Source organism: Penicillium mononematosum, assembly GCF_028829835.1.
Source record: "Penicillium mononematosum strain IBT 11891 chromosome Unknown utg000005l:1.0-9366267.0:1.0-9372171.0, whole genome shotgun sequence".
Lineage (NCBI taxonomy): Eukaryota > Fungi > Ascomycota > Eurotiomycetes > Eurotiales > Aspergillaceae > Penicillium > Penicillium mononematosum.
Genome location: NW_026643275.1, coordinates 4,841,198 through 4,863,403, shown reverse-complemented (window position 1 = coordinate 4,863,403; position 22,206 = coordinate 4,841,198). Strand labels below are relative to the sequence as shown.

General features: G+C 49.4%; 6 protein-coding genes across 6 annotated transcripts; 4 read left to right on the top strand and 2 right to left on the bottom strand.

The window, feature by feature from the left end:
* Positions 1–728: 728 nt before the first annotated feature.
* Positions 729–7,015, top strand: sidD (nonribosomal peptide synthase SidD; the record flags this gene model as incomplete). Its single annotated transcript, XM_057296780.1, has 2 exons — positions 729–1,154; positions 1,211–7,015. 2 exons carry the CDS (start codon positions 729–731, stop codon positions 7,013–7,015), a joined length of 6,231 nt encoding a protein of 2,076 aa, XP_057144662.1.
* Positions 7,016–8,022: 1,007 nt separating this feature from the next.
* Positions 8,023–12,025, bottom strand: N7519_010006 (ABC transporter ATP-binding protein; the record flags this gene model as incomplete). Its single annotated transcript, XM_057296779.1, has 2 exons — positions 8,023–11,039; positions 11,092–12,025. 2 exons carry the CDS (start codon positions 12,023–12,025, stop codon positions 8,023–8,025), a joined length of 3,951 nt encoding a protein of 1,316 aa, XP_057144661.1.
* A 970-nt stretch (positions 12,026–12,995) lies between these two features.
* Positions 12,996–14,384, bottom strand: N7519_010005 (GNAT family N-acetyltransferase; the record flags this gene model as incomplete). The annotated part of the gene is made up of 2 exons (XM_057296778.1): positions 12,996–13,367; positions 13,428–14,384. The coding sequence occupies 2 exons, from the start codon at positions 14,382–14,384 to the stop codon at positions 12,996–12,998; spliced, it is 1,329 nt and encodes a 442-aa protein (XP_057144660.1).
* Positions 14,385–14,843: 459 nt separating this feature from the next.
* sidH (enoyl-CoA hydratase/isomerase family protein) lies at positions 14,844–15,725 on the top strand (the record flags this gene model as incomplete). Its single annotated transcript, XM_057296777.1, has 2 exons — positions 14,844–15,072; positions 15,136–15,725. The coding sequence occupies 2 exons, from the start codon at positions 14,844–14,846 to the stop codon at positions 15,723–15,725; spliced, it is 819 nt and encodes a 272-aa protein (XP_057144659.1).
* A 1,161-nt stretch (positions 15,726–16,886) lies between these two features.
* Positions 16,887–18,802, top strand: N7519_010003 (uncharacterized protein; the record flags this gene model as incomplete). Its single annotated transcript, XM_057296776.1, has 3 exons — positions 16,887–17,122; positions 17,202–17,815; positions 17,871–18,802. 3 exons carry the CDS (start codon positions 16,887–16,889, stop codon positions 18,800–18,802), a joined length of 1,782 nt encoding a protein of 593 aa, XP_057144658.1.
* Positions 18,803–21,410: 2,608 nt separating this feature from the next.
* Positions 21,411–22,184, top strand: N7519_010002 (uncharacterized protein; the record flags this gene model as incomplete). Its single annotated transcript, XM_057296775.1, has 2 exons — positions 21,411–22,025; positions 22,083–22,184. The coding sequence occupies 2 exons, from the start codon at positions 21,411–21,413 to the stop codon at positions 22,182–22,184; spliced, it is 717 nt and encodes a 238-aa protein (XP_057144657.1).
* Between the last annotated feature and the right edge of the window lie 22 nt (positions 22,185–22,206).

Genomic DNA, 22,206 nt, shown 5'->3' with positions numbered 1-22,206 from the left:
TCGTTCCTCGCTTCCCTTGTCCATCGCGCTTTTCTGCTTGGGACGCACAATCATGGATCCCCTGAGCAGTTGGCCTCCGATACCAATACCTCGGTGAACAATGCCTTTAGAGTTCGGAGTTACCATTGATGTGTTTCAGAGTAGGTTGATCATATTCACGCTGTCTTCCTCATAGCATACAACATAGGTAGTTTTCATTTCTGCCTTGATGATGTGCAACAGCCCAACTGAACCGGGTGTGCTCCATTGAAACAACCTTGGCGTAGCATTTCTTTTTCTCGTTTTTTTTCTTTTCTCTCATGTGGAGCCTGTGGATAAGTTGTACCGTACAGTATTGTATGTTTGGAGATCTGGTATCCCATACATGTACTACTAGGTACGGAGTACACGTACGGATCCAAATCACTCAGGAAAGATGAAACGGCCACATGCTTCGGGTATCATTCTGCCTTCCAGAACGGGTGTGTGTCGAATAACCCCGCAATAGCCGATCTCGGTGATGATATGCAAAATGGATCCTCCGTACTCCGTACAGGCAGGATACTTCGGAGCTTTGAAGCCTCGAGGTGGAGCATGATGCAGCAGAACCGTGGCTAGTTGGCTATATAGTGACACACCTCCGTCGAAACGACCCGCGCAAAGGTTGCGGATTTAACAGTCAAGCTCTAATTTACTCCCTCACATTAACTCGAGGGTAATAAGACCAGCTGTGCTGGTCAGCCGTCAAAATGGGCTTCATACCTCTCGAAGATGCCCATATCCACAATGCGCCAAATGGAACTGAGAAACTGCGAACAGACGCGAATGGCAACTTTAGCTCATTCCAGGTCGCGGATCTTGTCTCCGAACAAACCACCACTCCGACCGGCATGAAAGAAGAGATCGTGCTATTGTCATGGCTCATGGTCCTGTTGCGCAGCCGGGAAGACAGCCAAATATCATACGACTGGTCCTACAAAGATGTCACGAATGACGCCCAGCCCGAATCAGTGAACAAACTATTGATGAATGAAGTAATGAAAGGATTACAAAGCAATGTGGGAGAAGTTGCGACTGCGATATCGCGGAATATCACCACGAGAGCGTCAAGTCCCGCATCGCTCGTTTTGAGCACCAGCTCTCTTTCGCGAACATCCGAAGAAGCCAAAGATGAAGTAAGTGAACAATTGAACCCATAGCCGCTCAGTCATAATTAACCGTAATTGAAAAGGGCATGCTTCATCTCGAAGTTCGCTTCAATAATGCCCACCTCGAGATCCGCCCATTGTGGCACACCGAGAACATGTTGCCGTACACAGTGAATCACCATGTCGAGGCACTTGCCGACACTGTCAGAGTATGCCTAGAAAACCCCGAAGCCACCATTGAACAGTGTCTTCGCCCGACTGCAAGTGACCTGAACGATATATGGGGGTGGAACCACGAATTGCCTCCCACCTATAGCTTTTGCATGCAAGAGATGGTCGCCGAAAGAGCTCGCGAATACCCAGGCAAAGTTGCCATTGATTCCTGGGATGGCAGCCTGACCTATAGCCAAGTTGACCAGTGGTCCACTTCCGTGGCGTGCTCGCTCAAAGAAATGGGCGTCCAGCTCCACGATGTCCTCCCTGTGTGCTTCGAGAAGTCCAGGTGGACGATCGTCGCTGTGCTCGGAGTGATGAAAGCAGGCGCAACTCTTGCGCTCATGGATCCAACTCTCCCGCTTGCCCGCCTTCAAAATATGGCGGTACAGGTCGGCGCAAAATCGATGGTTGCGTCCAGGAAGCAATATGAGCTGTCACTGACGATCCTGCCAACAGGAAACCACTTCGTTGTCGAAGAAGAGGCTTTCACAAATCCATCAAACTCCACATCAATCTCCGACTTACCTGCTGTACCATCCTCCGCCCTTATGTACATTATCTTCACCTCCGGCAGCACGGGCACTCCGAAGGGAGTGAAGATTTCTCACGAAACCTACACGAGCAGTGCCATCCCTCGAGCAAAGGCAGTTGGATACACGCCGGAGTCCAGGGTCCTTGATTTTGCATCCTACGCTTTCGATGTCAGCATTGACAGTATGCTTTTAACACTCGGAAACGGTGGCTGTCTTTGCATTCCATCCGATGAGGATCGATTAAATGACATCAACGAAGTTATCCGCAAAATGAGAATTAACTACGCAGGTCTGACTCCCTCCGTGGGCCGAATCCTGGATGCAGATGTCATCGCATCGTTGAGCGGTCTAGGTCTCGGAGGTGAAGCAGTCTCGGCAAGAGACGCCAATCACTGGGGCAAGGAAACCAGAATCATCATTGGTTACGGTCCCTGCGAATGCACCATTGGATGCACAGTCAACGCCAGCGCTGCTACCGGCAGAGATTACCTCTCCATTGGCCCAGGTAACGGCGCAGCCATGTGGATTGCCAACCCGAATGACCACAACGAGCTTGTGCCAGTCGGCGCTGTGGGCGAGCTGCTCGTTGAGGGTCCGATTGTCGGACAAGGTTACCTGAACGACCCTGAAAAGACTGCCGCTGCTTTCATTAATGATCCGCCTTGGTTGCTCGCAGGCCACAAAAACTACCCTGGTCGTCAGGGTCGTTTGTACAAGACTGGAGATCTTGGACGATATGATCCCGATGGTCTTGGCGGCATCGTTTTCGTTGGACGAAAGGATACTCAGGTCAAGTTGCGTGGACAGCGTGTCGAATTGGGCGAAATTGAGAGTCAGCTAAAGGCTGTTCTGCCCTCAGAAGCTAACGTCATTGCTGAAGTGATTACACCCAAGGATTATGGAGGCCAGCCAATGCTCGTTGCGTTCGTTGCCTTCCAACCGAAGGGACATGGACAGGCAGAGCTTGCCTTGGACGAGATCTCAAGCGAGTTGAGCAGCATATTGACAAAGGCTAATGCGGATGTGGCCAAAACTTTGCCGCGATACATGGTGCCGACAACATATATTCCGATTAATGTTATGCCGGTGTTGATCTCGGGCAAGACTGATCGCAAACAACTCCGAGCATTTGGCGCGACAGTTGATTTGCGTCAACTGGACCAAGGAGCTGCAAGCACCGCTTCTCGGGAACTGAATGAGCGTGAAAAACGCCTGCGACAGGCCTGGGCTGAAACACTCAAGCTCGACGCTGAAGCCATTCGCCCCGATGACAACTTCTTTGCATTGGGTGGTGACTCCTTGGCCGCGATGAGACTTGTGTCTGTCTGCAGAGCGCAAGACCTGGATCTTTCTGTCATTAGCACTTTTGGAAACCCTACCCTGTCGGCCATGGCCACCGTCGCTCAGCCTTGCAGCTCCCAAACGCAGGAAGAGATCCAGCCATTTTCTTTAATCTCCCAATCTGTGGAGAGCGCCCGCCTCGAAGCAGCACAAGCTTGTGGAGTGGATCAAGCAGATGTGCAAGATATCTACCTTTGCACACCCACGCAGGAGTCACTGTTCACCTTCTCACTCAAATCAACCAAGGCGTATGTTGCTCAAAGAGTCGCATGTATTCCATCGCATATCGGCCTGGATGCTTGGAAGAAGGCTTGGGAAGATGTTGTTGCAGCAAGCCCTATCCTGCGCTCTCGTCTGGCACCGCTCCAAGACCCAGGCCTCCAACAAATTGTTGTGAAGGAAGGCATCTCCTGGAGGTACTCCACCAACCTGGACCAATATCTCGAGAATGACCGAAGCGAGAGAATGAACCTTGGACAAAGTCTGGCTCGATACGGTCTTGTCAGCAATGAAAACGACGACAAACGGTATATGATCTGGACTGTCCATCACGTTCTCTACGACGGATGGTCAGAGCCAATTGTTCTCAAGCAAGTCAGCGATGCCTTGCAGAATCAGTCTGTCGAAATCCAGACACAGATGCGGAACTTTGTCAAGTACGTACGCGACACAGACGAGACCGCCATGCATGACTTCTGGCGACGGGAGTTGAAGGGCGCTGTCGGGCCTCAGTTTCCCCGTCTGCCCTCTCGCGACTTCATGCCAACTCCTAATGGCCTGATCGAGCATCAGATTGCCCTCGAGACAGGTGCTGGATCACCTTTCACGATGGCCACATTGGTCCGAGGTGCATGGGCCCTCGTCGCTTCCCAATATACTGGAAGCGACGATGTCGTGTTCGGTGAGACACTCACTGGTCGTGACATTGCCTTGCCGGGCGTGGAGAGCATCGTCGGACCACTGATTGCAACAATCCCCATCCGCATCCAGGTCCGCCGATCCAACACAGTCGAATCGTACTTGCAGACGGTACAGCAAACCGTCTTGGCTCGTACGCCCTACCAGCACATGGGAATGCAGAACATCAGAAAGGTCAGCCAAGATGCGCAGTATGCATGCGAAGCTGGCACCGGACTAGTCATCCAGCCCGATCCTGAGTACGTGGGTAGCGAGCTTGGATTTGAGCTTGGAGATGTTGTGCGTGAGGCGCTTCATTTCAACCCGTACCCGCTCATGGTGGCCTTTGGAATCCGCAAGGGTGGTCTCAGAGTTTGCGCCAGTTTCGACACCAGCCTGATCGAGGGTTCGCAGATGCAGCGCATTCTTGCGCAGTTGGAAACCGCTTGCGTGCAGTTGTCCAAGGGCCTTGAAAAGCGCATTGATGAGATCTCTTGCCTTCCCGAGACGGAAGTTGACCAAATTTGGCAATGGAACAAGGCTCCTCCTCTTTCCGTGGACGAAACTACTGGCAACCTTCGCGCCCCTGCGAGCACCAAACAAGGATCAGTGTATCCTCGTACTGTGATTCCCTGGGTGTGCGATGCTCGCAACCCGGATTTGTTGTCGCCCATTGGCAGTGTTGGTGAGCTCTGGCTTGAAGGGGATTGCCTCTCCGGGGGAACAGTGGAATCCCCTGCCTGGCTCGTGGCTGGAAGTTCTGGGTGCGCTGGCCGATCAGGAAAGGTGCAGCCTACAGGTGACATGGTCCGGCTTCAGGATGATGGAAGCCTAGTATTTGTTGGCCGCAAGGAGAATGTCGTACCCCTTCAAGGTCATGCAGTGGATATTGCAGACCTCGAGTCACACTTCGCAAAACATCTCCCATCAGCAACTCGCGCCGCTGCATCTGTCTTCCAGCCATTGAGAGAAGGCACTCAGAAAGTGTCAGAGCAAGAGCTGGCTGTTTTCATTGAGAGTCAGCCTTCTCAGGAAGATAGTGTAAGAGTCATGCCAGCAAAATATGAGATGGTCGGAGACGAGACGACTATCTGCGACACTATTCCATTGACACTTGCAGTGTCATTAAAGAAGCTCGACAAATTCATCCGAGACTCACTGCCATCCTACATGGCCCCCTCTGCGTACGTTGTCGTTGACAAGTTGCCCGCTGGACTGGAGCAACTCGATCACACGTCACTCAACGAATTGGCCTCGAAGGTTCCTCAAAGTGTCCTCGAAGATCTTCGTGGAGGTTTCAAAGATGCATGGACGAAGGGCTTGGCGCAGACAAACCTATCGCCTGCGGAGAAGATCCTGCAGTCCGCTTGGGCGAAGATCCTCCGACTGAGCCCCGAGCAGATTGACGTCGACGACAACTTCTTCCGCCTTGGAGGTGACTCTGTCTTGGCAATGAAATTGGTGTCAAGTCTCCGCACACAGGGACACAGCTTGTCAGTGGCCGATATCTTCCAGCACATGCGTCTTGGCGATGCAGCAAAGGTGCTGAAGGTGGACCAAGTGAAGGAAAGCGTTCAGCCATACAAGCCTTTCTCCTCACTAAGCAATCTGGACGTCAAGATGTTCTTGGCCTCAACTGTTCGGCCCAAACTTGCCAACCCAGGCTGGCCCATCGAGGATGTGTCTCCGGTCACGGATTCGCAAGCGCTCGACATCAGAGGAACCATTGGAGCGCCACGCACGTCCATCCAATACACCATGCTGTACTTCGACCAAAACATCGACCGTGAGCAATTGCTACGCGCCTGTAATGACCTGGTCAGGACCCACGATATCTTGCGTACTGTCTTCATCGAGCATGAATCGTCCTTCCTTCAGGTTGTCCTCCAAGACGCACATGTCCCCGTGGTCATGCACCAGGCCGACAAGGAGATTGAGCAATACGTCACCGAGCTCTGCACAACAGACATCGAGTCGACCTTCGAGCTTGGATCGCCGTTCCTCAAGGTCTTCCATGTCCAAGGTGCAGACGGAAAGCACTGCCTCGTGCTGGGTCTTTCGCACGCCCAGTATGACGGCGTTTCCCTCCCCAGGCTGCTCCAAGACCTGGAGACCCTATACACCGGAGACAAGGTTATGGACTTTGAGCCATTCGCCTCGTACATGGCACGGGTTTCCGATGGACAACTCCAGTCTCAGGCAGTCAACTACTGGAGTGATCTGCTGAAGGACTCGACACTGTCTGTCCTCGACGAAGCCTCAGTCCAACCCACAGACAAAGCCATCTTCCACGAAAAGGCGGTCGAAGAATTCCAGCCCGTCCAGGAGATTACAACAGCAAACGTACTCACCGCAGCATGGGCACTGGTACTCGCCCGTCGTCTGGGCAAACCCGATGTGACATTCGGCACAGTGACCTCAGGCCGAACCATCGACCTAGCAAATGTAGAGAACGTCATGGGTCCATGCTACCAACTCACTCCTGTGAGAGTGAAATTCGAGTCACAGTGGACAGCGATGGATCTGATGCGCTTTGTGCAGAAGCAGAGTGCTGAGTCCGCGGCGCACGATTTCCTCGGATTCGAGAAGATCTCAAAGCAGTGCGCGCAGTGGGCACCTGAGGCACATTCCTTTGACTCGATTGTCCATCACCAGGACTGGGATGATTTCGATGATATGCCATTTGCTGGGTCTTCTTGCAAGGTTGATATTTCAAACCCACATGGTGATGCTGCTTATCCCTTGAAGGCTGTCTCGTTTGTGCGTGGTGGGAAGATGCATGTTGGGTTTGTTGGAAGTGAAAGGGACGAGGCGTTTGTGGATGCTACTGTTGATGAGTTGGCTGCTGCTGTCCAGGAGTTGTCAGGTTGTCCCTCTGGTCCCCTGCTTCTTGGTGCCTGAAAATGATATATGATATCTGATATTTTTGTAAAGAAGATAGATTGGAGATGGTCTGGAATTAATTTGATTGCGTCATTTTTGGTACATTCTAGCATATTTCTTTTAACGTTGAGAGTATTTAACTTCTATAACTACCAATAGTAAACTCCGCAGCAGCATTCCCACAAGACTCAACCGTCATGTCGCCCTTTATGAACGATATAAACCGACGAACTGCTAACTGCTAAGTCCGCTCGCGAAACACGGCCTGAAGGGAAGTGCGCGGTTGAGATGATACACATTTGGATTCGGACTAAGGCCAATTCATAACTGGTCTAGGATGTATATATATGCATAAACCCGATAAGCATAGGCGAGATCCCGATTCCAATATCGATGACCTGGTCTTTATCACAAACACAACCGAGGACTCGATGACACAAAAGACCCAGTCGGAAATTGGTTGACTTGGCGGGCCATATAAAATCCTGGAGAAATCTGACTAAAAACGGTCTTCCTAAAGCTATCAAAGTAGATCTGATCTTTCATGCGGAGGAGTTACTCAAGGTCACTACTATAGACAGCCAGATTCCCGCCCCTACAGTTGTTGGAAATCGTGTGGAGTACGAGGTCAAAAGGATCTCGCCAGCTGATTACGACGATGACCCAAGTGGTACCCGGCATTTAAATTCGCCAATTCACCTGAGAAACCTAGTTACACCGACGATCAAGACCGAGATGGGACGCCGAGCCTAAGAACCTGACCTGAGCAAGTTGAGGGCCCTGCTTGCTTTCGCGCATTCGGTGGAACGAACTCTGCGAGTTTCTCTGGTGAGTTGGCGAAGTTCGATGCTGGGTACCACGTTGGGTCCTCATCGTGACCTACTAGCGAGGATCCTCGTACTTCAGGTGATTTCCGATGCCCATGGAAGGGGGATCGGAAAAGGGGTGGCAATGGTAAAAAGAAATGAATAAATGGGATATATATTAAACAAGTACTAGAAATTTAAATGGAATCTATAATCTTTTCAAGTCGCCACTGTTTGGTGCATGACATTCGCCCGGTAGCTATCGGAACGCTCGAGCAATTCATCATGAGATCCAGAATCAGTGCATACACCGCCATCAATCAAGAAAATGACATCGGCTTTGCGGATAGTATGAAGACGGTGGGCAATGGCAATGACAGTGATTCCCCGTGCGGCCTTCTCCAGACCATCCTGCAAGAGCTTCTCGGATTCAGCGTCCAAAGCACTAGTCGACTCATCAAGAATCAGAAGCTTGGGTTTGCGAACGAGAGCACGAGCGATGGACAGTCTCTGCTTCTGGCCTCCAGAGAACTGGTTACCATTCGGTCCGCAGAGGGTCTGGTAGCCATCCGGCAGTGAAGTAATAACATCGTGAATGTTAGCGAGCTTGCAAGCCTCTTGGATTTCTTCAAGGGTGACATTGTGACCGGGTCGGGCACCGAGACCGATATTGAACTCGATGCTACCCTCGAAGAGAACGCTGTCTTGAGGCACCAGGGAAATCCAGTCACGGAAGGAGACATCCGAGGTCTTGGTGACATCGACGCCGTCGATCACGATCGAACCAGATTCGGGTGTGTACAGGCGTTCGACCAGGGAGATGATAGTCGATTTACCAGCACCACTGGGTCCAACTAGGGCGCAGAACTTGCCGGGCCGAATATCAACATTCAAGCCCTTCAGCACTTTCATATCTGGACGGGCAGGGTAGCAGAAGTGGACATCGCGGAGCTGCACACTCGAGGCCGAGCTACCGGAGTTGTACGTGGGCTTCTCGTCGATTGCCTCGACATCCTTGTTGTGCGGCGTGAGTCGGGAATTCATCTTGTCCTTGCCGATCTCGATCAAGCCAAGGATTCTAGACATTGCCGATCGCGCGGCAGAGAGCTCGGGTGCGAGCGCGAACATCTGACTCCAAAGCAGAGCACTGACCAGGAGAGAGAAGACAACAATCAGGAACTGGGTCTGAGTATAGTTGCCGTTGATGATCTGCTTGGAACCCCACCAGTATGCCAGTGCATTCACCATATTACCTAGGAAGTAGGTCATGGCTTGCCACAAACTTGCTTGCACGGTAACCTTGAATGTCTCCTTGCGGGGTCCTTTTAGGGATCGTCGGTAGGTCTGTAGAGTATTTTCTTCAAGGGAAAGAGAGGCGACTGTCTTAATAGAGGTGATTGCTTCCACGCCGATGTCGACAGACTTTGTGTAGGCGTTTTCATGACGCTCCTCGAACTTGCCGAGGACCATCAGCTCCATTAGACCAGCTCCGAGCAGGAGTGGAACAAGGGCTAGGCAGACCAAAGCGATTCTCCAGGCAATAATGTGGGTCAAGATAATGGCGGCGATGAGGTTAACGGTGATAGAGAACAGAGTGCCAATGACAGATCCGCTCATACCGGCAAGGGCATTACCGTCTCTGGTGATATAGGACAGAAGCAGTGCAGGGGATCGGCCCTTAGACTGATGCCACTGGAGATCTTGTTCAAACAGTGAACGGAATGACAACACTCGCACTTTGTAGACCAACTTTTCAGAGACGAGGCCAAATCCGCCCCAGCTGACGATGTTTGCAAAGAACTCGATGATCGCAAGAACGAAGAACATCAGACCGTAGAAGTTACCCCGTTCGCTGATGCTGGCTGCACTGAAGCAAGGGTTCAAACTTCCGACCGTGTTTCCGAAAATGACGGCTTCGCCAGAGAAAGCTCCGCCGACCATGCTGGAACCGAAAAGAGCAGCGAAGATGACGAGCAAATGGGGCTTGAGAGCTGGTGCATAGCCCTTGCAAAGAGCCCACAAAGATTTGACTGGGGTCTCAAGCTCTTCCTCTTCTTCTTCAGAGTCACCAGCTGGCGCTTCAGTGGTTGAGACACGGGCTTCCTTTGTGGGTTCGATGTCATTTGAAAGACTGCCCTTCTCGTTTTCGACGTCGGTAGTAGAGGTAACATCGGACTTACTGACGCTCTCAATGCTGGCAGTAGGATCAGTCTTATTGGATGCGGATGTGGCCCCGAGAGTCTGCAATTTGACCAGTTCGGGGTAAGGTCCATTCGCAGCCATCAATTCCGAGTGACTTCCCTCCTCCAAGATATCTCCCTTATGCATACAGACAATCTTATCAGCATTTGTGATTGTTGACAGGCGATGCGCAATTGTGATGACAGTTCGACCGGTTGAAATGTTGTTGATAGCCCGCTGGATACGCTGTTCACTGCGTGAATCCAAAGCAGCCGTGGCTTCATCCAAAATGAGAACCGCAGGATCTTTGACAAGGGCACGGGCAAGAGACACACGTTGCTTCTGACCACCACTGATGAGTCGACCACTAGATCCAACCATCGTGGCGTACCCATACTGCAATGCTTCGATAAAGCCATCCGCATCGGCAAGCGCAGCAGCCTGCCGGGCTAATTGAACGATTTCGACGACTTCTGGTCCCCGTCTCTCCGCTGCGGTCATAAGATCCTGGCCATCCCTGACTTCAGTGGCTAGATCAGAGAGGTCGGTTCCGAGGAGTGCCGCTTTCAGGTGTGCATGGGCTGGCTTGCTTGAGTTCACCAAGCCGTGTGCGATGTTCTCCAAAAGGGATCGATCGAGAAGGGAGGGCTCCTGCTGCACAAGACTGAGGAATCCTCTCAGATCACGGGTATTGACATCGCGAATATTCCGGCCATCGAAAGTGATCTCACCTTCAGTGGCATCGTACAAGCGGATAACTAGACCTGCGATGGTGGACTTTCCACTTCCGGAAAGGCCAACAATGGCTGTATGCTTTTTGGGGGCAATGGAGAGATTGATCTTATTAAGAACAGTGATCTCGGGCCTGGAGGGGTAAATGAAAGAGACGTCCTTGAATTCAAATCCGCCTTCCGCCTGGGTGAGGCGAAGACCCGCATCCGATGATCCATCAATCAAGGATTTACGCTCCATGTCATCACGCAGCTTGTGATAACAAGCAACAGCCTGTGTGAACAAGTGGATAAAAGGTGCAACTTGACTCAGAAGCAGGGTAGCTGTCGTTATGGTTAGTAAAAGACTCCACAATACGACATCAATCAAACTGACCTTCAACCAAGACAAAGATCACAGTGAAAACAGACCCGACAGTAGCACCCGCCGACTCTGTGCGCACTGCCGCAGCGATTTGCTTACTTCCTTGCCAGAATGCAAGACCGTTCGCACCATATGCGACAAAGTACAAGACACCGGCTTGAATACCAGTCGCACTCGCCTTTTTTAATCCTTCGGTTTCGGAGTCCTTCAGTGCCTTCGAGAACTTCTTCTCTAGACGACCGTTCGCACCAAAGGCATGCACCACAACAATGTTGTTAAGCGCTTCAGAGGCAATCGAGGCAGCGGAAGCAGCATAATCCGACATGCGCCCAGTGTATTTCTCGATATAGTAACTTCCAACAAATGACATGATGAAGTATGCGGGGATCAGAGAAAGCAGCATCGCAGCAAGAATGGAGTCTTTGATGAATGCAACAACGTATGCGGTGACGAAAAAGGAGAAACTCGAGATACAGATTCCGACCTTCTCAGCTGTACCGGAGCGAATTGTTTGGATATCGGTGTTGAGTCGAGAGGCAACTTCTCCGGCGGGCAGGTTATCAAAGAAAGAGGGTTCTTGTCGGAGCAGGTTCTGGAGATATCTTTCGCGGAGTCGCTGCGCCAGGCGCGCACCGGTCATCGTCCAGCATAGTAGGTGAAGGTAGATTAGAACGAATTGAGCAATTCCCAGGTACACGATCAGCAGAATTTTGCTATTGATGTCTGATTGATCGCTAGAGTCGCCTCCCGAAGAGCTAGCTGTTTCCTCGCAGGTCACTGAGTTGAAATCATCGATCAGTTGGCCGAATATGATACCAATGATGGGAAAAGGGACACCCGATGCAATTGAAGACGCCAGGCCAACAAAGAGGGTTCCCAATTCAAGCCGCGAGGGATTGGCAGCCACAAGCAGCCTTGGGTAGTCTGCAAGGTTCCCAAAACCCATGATGACTCGAAAATGGCGTTCAACACTGAGATTGTCGCTTGAGTGTTGGAAGAAGCTAGGTTCTCACAGCCGATCAATTTCTCGGTTTTCTAGCTTGAAAGTGGCGTCACCAGGAAAATCGCACCCACTCCTTAGCGTGAATCCATTCGGTGAAGCGACTTAACTTGGGTTGCGACGAATACCCAAAGATGTATGCCAAATGTGAAGATGGAAATTTCCAAGGGGCTTCCGGATGTTTAACCTGCCGATCTGATTTTTTAATCAGCCGACATCGGTTTTGACAGTTTAATCCGAAGAATATGCAACCCACTGGGGGGGCATGAAGAATTTCAATTATACGGACGGGGGTTATCAGATCAAAATGGAGAGTGTACCATTCCCCACTTCCGTCCATACGTGTATGTCCAGTTCGATACGTTGTATTGTATTTAAGTATCTGTATTTTATATCTGTATAATACACTGTATCTTAAAAATGTGGAATTTCGGCTTTTGTGTCTCCACTCTTGAGGAGCTTGCAGGAACGTCATAACGTCATATTTATTTTTGCTTTCATCTTTCACAGCGCTATGCATACTGGTTGATATCTTGCATATTAAATGTCCGAAAGGAATATTCTATAGGAATACATGCAGTATACACAATATCATTATTGTTATGTTAAAAGACAACGAAGTCAGGTGGATTCCGTCATAGCATGCAAAATCTTCCTGAATAAAAAAACAAAACAAAAAAGAAAACAAGGAGATTATCTGATTGATTGGGGCAAAGCGGAGGAGAACGCGTTGCTTGGAGGTACTTGGAGGAACTGCCGGAACAAGGAAGCTCGAGGTGGAGTGACACGGGCTACCCCCACTTGTCTCAGAAAGATGGGCAAATGAAAAAGGAATATGTCATGAAATTTTGTACTTTGTGTGTTGTAAGTTTTGCCGATCAGGAGACAAGAAATAGTCAAGAAAGATCAAGCAAATTTACAGTTTGGCATTCCACGCGGCACGGTCGGCAGATTCTAAAGGCCGCTCACGACCATCCCAAAATAGAGGACACAATTGGAACCACTTTTCGCGACTGCAAATCGAGTGCACCGATCGCTTGTGTCCGAGATCGACATATTTACCAATTGTGAGTCCCTGCGCGTTTTCGTAAGACAAGATGGTCGCGCCGGTGGCCTTGGGCTCGCCGACAGCATTAACGGTCCGGGGATCGTCCAAAAAGACATAGTGAATGCAGCTTGAGTACCATGCATTCACGCGGTGTGCACCTCGGAAGCTGGCATCGCCGACGAGAGAGTGGCGGCCGCGATCGTAGTCTCCAGCGTCGTAGTGTGCGCCGTAGTGATCCTCCTATAGACAAGGTTTTAGTGTCAACGCCAGATTAAATCGCGACTGAGTCAGGGAATTTACCTTTGACCAGTACAACTCATAGTACGAGAAGCGAGTATCATCGAAGCGTCCGAACAAGCACAGCACATGGGGATCGAAGTGCAATTTGCGCAGATATTCGGTGTGCTGCTCGATAGTTCCAGTCTCATTCCAGCCTGCGGCAACACGCGGGTCATTTTGCCACTTGTTGAACAGTCGGACGTGCTCCGCATCTTGCCAGTCTACCACTTCGAGTGAGAAGTGCTCGTTGATTTCTGGAATGTATCGACTGTAGGCAATGGATCCGGGGTGCGGCTTGGGGCGACGAGTTGGGTGGCGGGTATATACAGGCTCCTCGGGGAACTTGTTTGTCATTTGGTAGTTCTCCGGCATGAGGGGATATTGGGACAAAGGCTCCCGCATGGGACCGTCTGTACCATCTCCCACCACCCAGATGGGACGAGGGCCCAATGGCGAAGCAGCACCTTGCCAGAAGGCGCTTCGGAGGACCAGCAAATCATCGAATTGCAGAGCCTTGTTTTCTCTGTCCCGCAGGTTCCTCGGGTGGTGGATTGCCAACCCGGTGGTAAGAAGTTCATTGCGAATAACTTCCTGCCCGGCGCCGGACAGAGTGAGTCTGAAGTATTCGATTGTTGGGTGGCCAAGGTAAATGGCATGAATCACGTTCCAAATTTGGCCCAAAGAAGGGGCGCTGTTCCCTGGCCATTGGAAAACAGTCTGAGGGCTGCGACGCGCACGACCCCAAGGTGTGTTATCTGAGATGGGTGGCTGCTCGGTTTTGGGAATGAACGTCAAGTCAAGCCATGAAAGTGAGTCCGAGTGTAGCTGTTCAGGCAGAGACCGGCCCTTTGCGGGCTGCTCTTCAAATGTTAAGTTGCGCTTAGCTGGTGTCGATCCAGCGACAGTGTTCACGCGATATGCGGTCAGATAAGGGTGTGGTAGCTTGACCGACGGATACTGGTGTGCTTTCGAGGCCATTGTAGTATATTTCTCGACCGTCAAGGGTAGAACCAAGAATTTTGAAGGAATTGGAGTTTCGGGGTAAGAAAAAAAGAGCTCCCCGCCCTGCACGATCAGATTATATGTGGGTGAACCCGTAAAACGGCTAAGTATGATCAAGAAAGGAGATAGTAACCGAGGCAGAAGGCTTCCTCACAACATATATGTAACGACATTGTCCCAAAACAGAATTTTGGTAGAATTTTGGTTTCGGGAATACGCGAACCGCCCTATGGGGCTGTTATTTTCAAAACGGGGAGAATACCGATGTCGCCTGCTTGTTATGGAGTTAAGTCCCAAGGTACCGTGGAAGCTTTCTGCAAGCTTCCCTATGAATGACAAACATAATCCGTAGCCCGGCCCAAGAGGAAATATAAAGTCGAAGCCTACGGTTGAATTAGTAACATTTACTGCGCATATTCCGGTTAACAATTCATCATGTCTTTACGATCAGGACCCTTGAATCATGAGAATTTCTATATCTCTTTTCCGCATGAGCGGGTTGTCCAGATCACAATCAATAGACCGAAAAAGCTAAATTGTATCGACAAAACTACAAGTCGAGAGATTGCCAAGATCTGGGAGCTATTTGATGAAGATGAAAGCTTATGGGTCGCCATCATCACAGGTGTCGGGCGAGCCTTCTGTACAGGAGCTGATCTAGGAGGTAGGTTTCTTCTCTTCTATTAACAAAGACATAGATGGCAAACACTGACTCTGAATTGAACAGAATGGAACGCAATGAACAAGGCTGGTGTCGTCAATGACATGTCTGCGCCGGGTCTAGCCGGATTGCCTCGCCGGACCGGCAAGAAACCGATCATCGCTGCTGTGAACGGCATTTGCATGGGCGGAGGTTTCGAGATGGTGGCGAATTGCGATCTCATCTTAGCTTCATCATCGGCCATTTTCTCCCTTCCGGAAGTGAAGCGAGGTATCGTCCCAGTAGCAGGATGTTTGCCGCGATTGACCCGCACCATTGGCCTGCAACGCACCATGGATCTCGTGCTTACAGGCAGGAACGTGAGCGCCACCACGCTACATGACTGGGGCCTTATCAGTCAAGTTGTGGATTCGCCAGCCGATGTTGTCCGAGCAGCAGTTGGAGTGGCTGAAATCATGTGCAAAAATAGCCCCGATTCACTTATTGTCGGCCGTTTGGGTGTTCGAATGAGCTGGGAAGCTGGCAGTGTGGAGGACACTGTCTCAGATTTGGCGGATCAGTGGTATCCTCAGTTGGTCAGTGGTCCTAACTTTGCCGAAGGCATCCAGGCTTTTGTGGAGAAACGGTCACCAAGCTGGAAGAATTCAAAACTGTGAGAGGGAGAAAGTCCACGCACACTACTATACCGTAATCAGATTTGGTGGCGTAAGGAGTTCCCACTGTCAGATGGGAATGTTGTAGGTCCACACCGACAGAATTCCACAGTGAATTCGAAAAAAGAAAATTCCTAGTTGGGACTAGCTCCACGCCCTGGAGCCGGACCCACCCCGAATAAATTGTCAGTTAGCGGTTCCATGGTTTATAGTGGGGCATGTACTTATCTGATTATTGCTGTACGCGGCGTAATTAATACATATGTATTTTTTGGGTTGGAATGTTTTAGATGCAAAACAGAATGCATGTGGTAAGCACTTTAAAGGAAAGGAGGTACATATGTATGCACCTATCAAAATATGTAGCGAAAGAATCGGATGTGTTTTCATACCTGCAGAAACCTGCCATTAATCTAGTAAGAAACCTCATGTTTCATTGGAACCTGTATAATACCTTATTGTTACATACCGCTAGTACCTAAAGAGTATGTACAATATAATATCATACGATGTACCGTACAGTCGGGTGAATCCACACGGATCTCGCGCGTTTAGCAGCTCTTATTGCTGGCCCACGACGCCAAAACACATTGACCCATTGCCATTCATTAATATGTGCTTTTTCTTATTTCTTTTTTGTCGAGTCCATTATAGTGCCAAGCTTGCCAAGCTCGTCGCACGTACTAATTACCTCAACAGGAAGCCTCCGCGAGCTATTATTTGGAGCTTGAGGCGGTCCCATCACCGGTTACCATTGCCTTCGCTACATCTCTCCGGTACAAGATCCATCATACTCCGTACATGCAATCTGATTAGATTTTGATTTCACCTTGGAATGTCCCATTCTGGCCGACGCCTCAAGTGGAGTGACCACACATGCCCTGTACAAAGAAGCCCTAAGGAGAAGAAAAAAAATGGTTACTTGATTATCCAACGAACGAACGCTAAGACATCGCCAAGACCTTTTCTCCTGGTTTATTTCTTACGGCGTGGAGTGCATTAGACTTCTAAGATTGTACCAATCTGCCGAGTTCGGTGCTTTTTTTTAAGCGCTAGACCTTGGACGTACATTTACTATAAGGGCAAGGATTTCCCTTGGGCTCTGTGATCCTTTTGAGTTCCTCCAACCTTTCTTTTATATTTCCTGATCTCCAGATCGACGATATGGGTATTTCCAGATTCCGATCTGCCTTCCGGCGATCATCGACCCATGAGTCTGTTACTCAAGTTGCTGTCAGCACTGATGGCGAACAAAAGAGTGAAATTCCCACAGAGACTGTTGCTGTAGCCAATAGTGAAAATCCTGAAGTTCCCACCGAAGATGTACAGCAGGGTGTCAGAGATGTCGAGGCTGTGACTTTGAGCTGGACGAAGACCATGCTGATTGCGGTCTTTGCAAAGTAAGCTTCTATCTTGTTAGCTCCACGGGCGATACGATCCGTGCAAGCCAGCTTGTTTACTAACATGAATCTTCAACAGTATCTGGTTTTTGTACTTCGTCAATGCTATGCAATCCTCGATTAATTACAGTTTGCTCAGCTATGTCACCAGTGACTTCGAGAGTCACTCCCTCCTGAATGTTATCTACATTGTCGCAGACGCAATGACTGCCGCCGTATACATCCCCACTGCCAAGGTTATGGACGTTTGGGGCCGCGCAGAAGGCTTTTTGGCAATGACCGTTTTTGCTACACTCGGTCTGGTTCTCATGGCTGTGTGCCACAACCTTCCCACATTCTGCGCTGCCTACGTCTTCTACAGCATTGGATTTGGAGGTATGACATACTGCGTTGATGTCATCACCGCCGATATTTCCAAGTTGAAGAATCGAGGTTTGGCTTACGCTTTCACCTCTTCGCCATACATCATCACAGCGTTCGCTGGCCCCAAGGCTGCGGAGGGCTTCTACGAAGATATTAGCTGGCGATGGGCCTTTGGCGCATTCTCCATCATCTTCCCCATTGTTGCCTCCCCTCTTTACTTCATCTTGAAGAGCAACCTTAAGAAAGCCAGACAGAACGGTCTTATAGTCAAGGAGCCTAGCGGCCGGACTTTCTTGCAAAATGTTTGGTTCTATACCAAGGAATTCGATTGTAAGTGAAGAACTTATCAAAGCGTTGGACTTGGCCGGAATACTAACTTGCATAGTGTTTGGTGTCCTCGTGTTCTCCATCGGCCTTACAATCTTCCTCCTTCCATTCAGTATTTCCACTTATGCTCCTAACGGCTGGGCATCAGGCTACATCATTGCTATGATCGTGCTCGGATTTGTTATGCTTGGTGTCTTCCTTGTTTGGGAGTTCCGCTTTGCTCCCACCCCAATGTTCGACTTCAGTCTATTGACCGACCGAACTGTCATTGGTGCATGCTTGCTCGACGCGACATACCAGCTCTCTTACTACTGCTGGAACAACTACTACACATCCTTTTTGCAGGTAGTCAATGACCTCAGTATCTCTGAGGCTGGTTACGTTAGCAACACTTTCGACGTGGTATCCGGCTTCCTTTTGCTCGGAGTCGGTTTCGTCATTCGCAGGACTGGTCGCTTCAAGTGGACCCTCTACATTGCGGTCCCGCTGTATATCTTTGCTCAGGGATTGATGATTCACTTCCGCCGTCCCAACCAGTCTGTCGGCTATCTTGTTATGTGTCAGATTTTCATCTCTATCGGTGGATCTGTTTTTATCATTGTTGAGCAGCTTGCTATCTTGGCTGCCGCCGACCACCAGCACGTCGCAACCGTTCTTGCTCTGCTGAACGTCGTGGGTACTGTTGGTAATGCTGCTGGTTCTACCATTTGCGCCGCGATCTGGACCAACACGTTCTACAAGGCCCTTGCGACGAGGCTACCAGAGAATGTTATGGGAGACATCGATCTGATTTACGAAGATCTTGCCCAGCAGTTGTTCTACCCTGTCGGATCCGCAGCGAGACTGGCTATTCAGGAAGCTTATGCCTATTCGCAGACAAGAATGCTTGCTGTTGGCACCGGTCTTATGGGTCTGTGTATCTTCTGGACCCTTATGATCCGAGATATCGACCTGAAGAAGGTTGCTCAGGTCAAGGGTACCGTCTTCTAAGGTGTTTGCCTTCGTCCTTCGAGATAATTTTCGTCGACACTGTTGATGATCCTTTTCCTATTATACAAAAAACGCACCAAACTGCCACCAGGCAGTTATAGACTGGATTTACTCTTTGTACCTTATATTTAATCATGTTCACATAACGATCTGAATGCGGAATGTTATGACTATCCGAACCCATTGTTCTGTTCTGGCAATCTGTAGCCCTCATGGCAATGACCTCGGGAGCTTTGACACATATTAATAATGCTAGCCGTGGAAGTGATAAGATCTACAACGTAAGGGAGATCATGAAAAGACTGTACAATGTGTATTGTGCAGAGTGCAGAGCTATGTAAAGGGGAAAGGAAGGATGGTAGTAAACTACATACATGGGGAGAAACGTCATGTGACACTAGGGAGATTCAACAGGAAGGGTACCAGGTTGGACAGCTGACTTGATTATCACTACATGTATGCCAAGCGTGCAATTCCCGAAAGGATCCCACCTTTAAGGAGTATACGGAGTATATTGTACTGTTCTCGGTGTCAAGAATTGCAGGGGCCCACGCCGAGTTTCCAGCGACCTGCAGCTCGCTTCGTGTTTGCTTCCGTTTACCGGTATGGTATGTAATATAATGTAAGTTACTGAAATATACCGCTGTCAGTAATCTATGTATCTGAGTATGAGGACAAATACGACCTCCATTTGCTTTGATGAACTCTATAACCATCTCCAAAACAATCATATGCTCTGTACCTACCTAATTTGGCAGTCTACGAAGCCCGCTGTCTTAGCAGATCCACGTATGACTAGAGCCCATCCACTCTCAGGTGGAACCGACCAAAATGATCTGATAACTTTTTTTTTTCACGTGTGCCTTTACCGTTTTTGCATGGCAGAAACCCATTTCCTTTCGGCTCAAGCGGCCCTGTCCACACATGGCTGAGAATCTCGATCCACATCGACTCAATTAGCAAAGCAAAACTCCGTAATTGTCAGGTAGCTGGGCTCAGGATGATCTCCGGGAACATTTCCCCTGTGGAAAAACAAGCCGAGCTTCTACCACGTTGCTTAGTGGGTATGGCCGCGTGCTAACGCCCAGCCGGATGCTCCTCGGCTAAAACGCTCCGAACGGTGTCGAATCTGATAATTTCTCTGACCATCTGATTAGATTCAGCTGTTGGTCTGGGTCCTTTTAGCGCAATGTGGCGCTTTTATCTGATCCGAAGGCCTTCGGTGGATAGTGAGACACATGGCCCGCCAAACGGCAGCCCATGGTCCTCTATGGATGTCCGCGTTCAGCCGACTTCATCTCAAGCCATTTCATGCCCGTGAAGACGATAACTCATTACGTACTTGAAAGGTAGCAAGCAATCTCGCAGATAGCATGATTTCGGATGCCCGGCATAAAGAATAAAGCTTGCTGCGTGACTGATTTGTGCCACTAAGTCCGATTTTCGTTGAATATCAGGTATAACTCGATGTCATTCCTAGCGCGTTCATCTCGACGACTTACGGTCCGTGAGATTCAAACCCGCATAGATGGCTTTGAAGGTTTCATGAACAGATATATATGGTTTCCTAGCAATCTATCAACTAGACCACCTGGGGTTGAATATCATGTGCACAGGTATTTCTGCCACTAGCTTTAACACTGGAATATGAACATTCAAACATTGGTGGGATGCACCCACAACTCAAGCCTTCTTTTGCACATGTAGATGTGTAATGTCTCTCAAGCGATGCCTGTCTTGCAAGTTTTTCAATTTGTAGTATCGCGACTAGATCTCCAGTATCATGTTCAGACACTATTTCACCCTCTCCTCCTTCTCCAGCATAGACCACAGTGCCACAGGGAGTTCAACGCTTACTGTAGTCTTACACTATGCCCAGGCGTGTCTCCTTTGGTCGGACTAATCTGTCCCATTCATGATACATTGATACATCCTTCTCTTTATCTTGCCTGGAATTACTTCTCAATGACCAAATATACCTTGTGGTTGTCACACGTGACCTCGAAGCCCTCAAAATGCTAATCTCATTGTTCAGAGAAAAACACCAATGCATATGTCCATCCAGCCACTATAGCAGGCTGTGAAACACTATCCATGCCTTTCATAGAAGGCAAATATGCATGTAGCTAAGTTGCTCTCGCTTTTCCCTATTGTGACTTCCAAATTTGTGGTACCCGGTGCAAAACAGAGTATGATCGCCATTGCGATGTTGGGCAAACAGTTATAATATCAATAACAGGAAGCATAGCACATGAAATTGGAGTGCCTTTTCTGTTGCCACTTCTGGTCTCCAGCTCTTTAGTCTCTCACTTCTCACTTTATTTGTCTCTTGTCTTTCATCTGTTTTTCTCTTTCCTACTTCACACTCAGTCCCCATCCAGAGCCATTCTACAATTGCAAAGCCACAAGTGTCCCTTTGTGTCTGCTCTTCCTCAGCTGTATTCCCTACTGCCTGTGTGGTTCTTCACATTGAAGATACACTAAACCTCTCATCGAAGTTGCCCTCAGGCCAAATTTTGTCTGATAAGACAGCCAAACCAGCGTGGGTCGGCAAAGAGTCCCATCATCTTTTGTATTTTCTTTTTCTCTTGTTCTGAGATTGTTCAAAATGGCCCCTTCGCCCTCGCGCATCGCGGCCCAAGAGGGTGACGCATATGCCGACTCAACAATGATCAAGATGCAGCGGTTGGTCCTCGCGATGGACCTTTCCCCAGCCGAGCCAGCAGTCAAAGAATCATTTCATGAGACCTTGTGCAAGAAGTCCCTGCAAGATATTGCGTGGATCCATGCACAGCTTGATTACGCAAACCCATTCCCTCTTTCCTCAGAAGAGATCACGAAGGGTCTCATCAATCCATTTGTGGAGTACGAAAGTTTGCTTCATGAGATGCAAGCCTTGAAAGGCCAGATTGGCCTGCTAAACTCTGACATTGCTCTGCCTAGCCTTTATAATCTCCCAGCCGCTGAAATCGACAGTCTACCTACACTGATTCGGATCAACTTGTTTCGACGGGAATCACACTTGCCTCTGATCGAAAACATTCCTAACCCATCGAGACTTGCAAAGCCATTTATGTGGAGCCCCAGCGATGTTATCCCTAATAGGATTTCAGAGCTCAAAGACATTATCAGGTGGTATAAAAAGGCCCATCTGTATCTGGAGGTTGAAGCAGCCAGATGCAAAATTCTCTTGACTATTCGGCATCGTGATCTTCTAGATAAGGTAGGTATTGATATCTGCCATTCTGAAGATTTAATGACTGACGATTTTTCTCACCAGCCCGATAACGGCTTCGCATCACGCCCGCCTTCTGGTGTCAAACAAAGCCAGATTTATGAAGACGACTGTGGTAAACCGGCTACACAAGGTCAGCTCGACTAGAATGAGATATCATCCACTATTA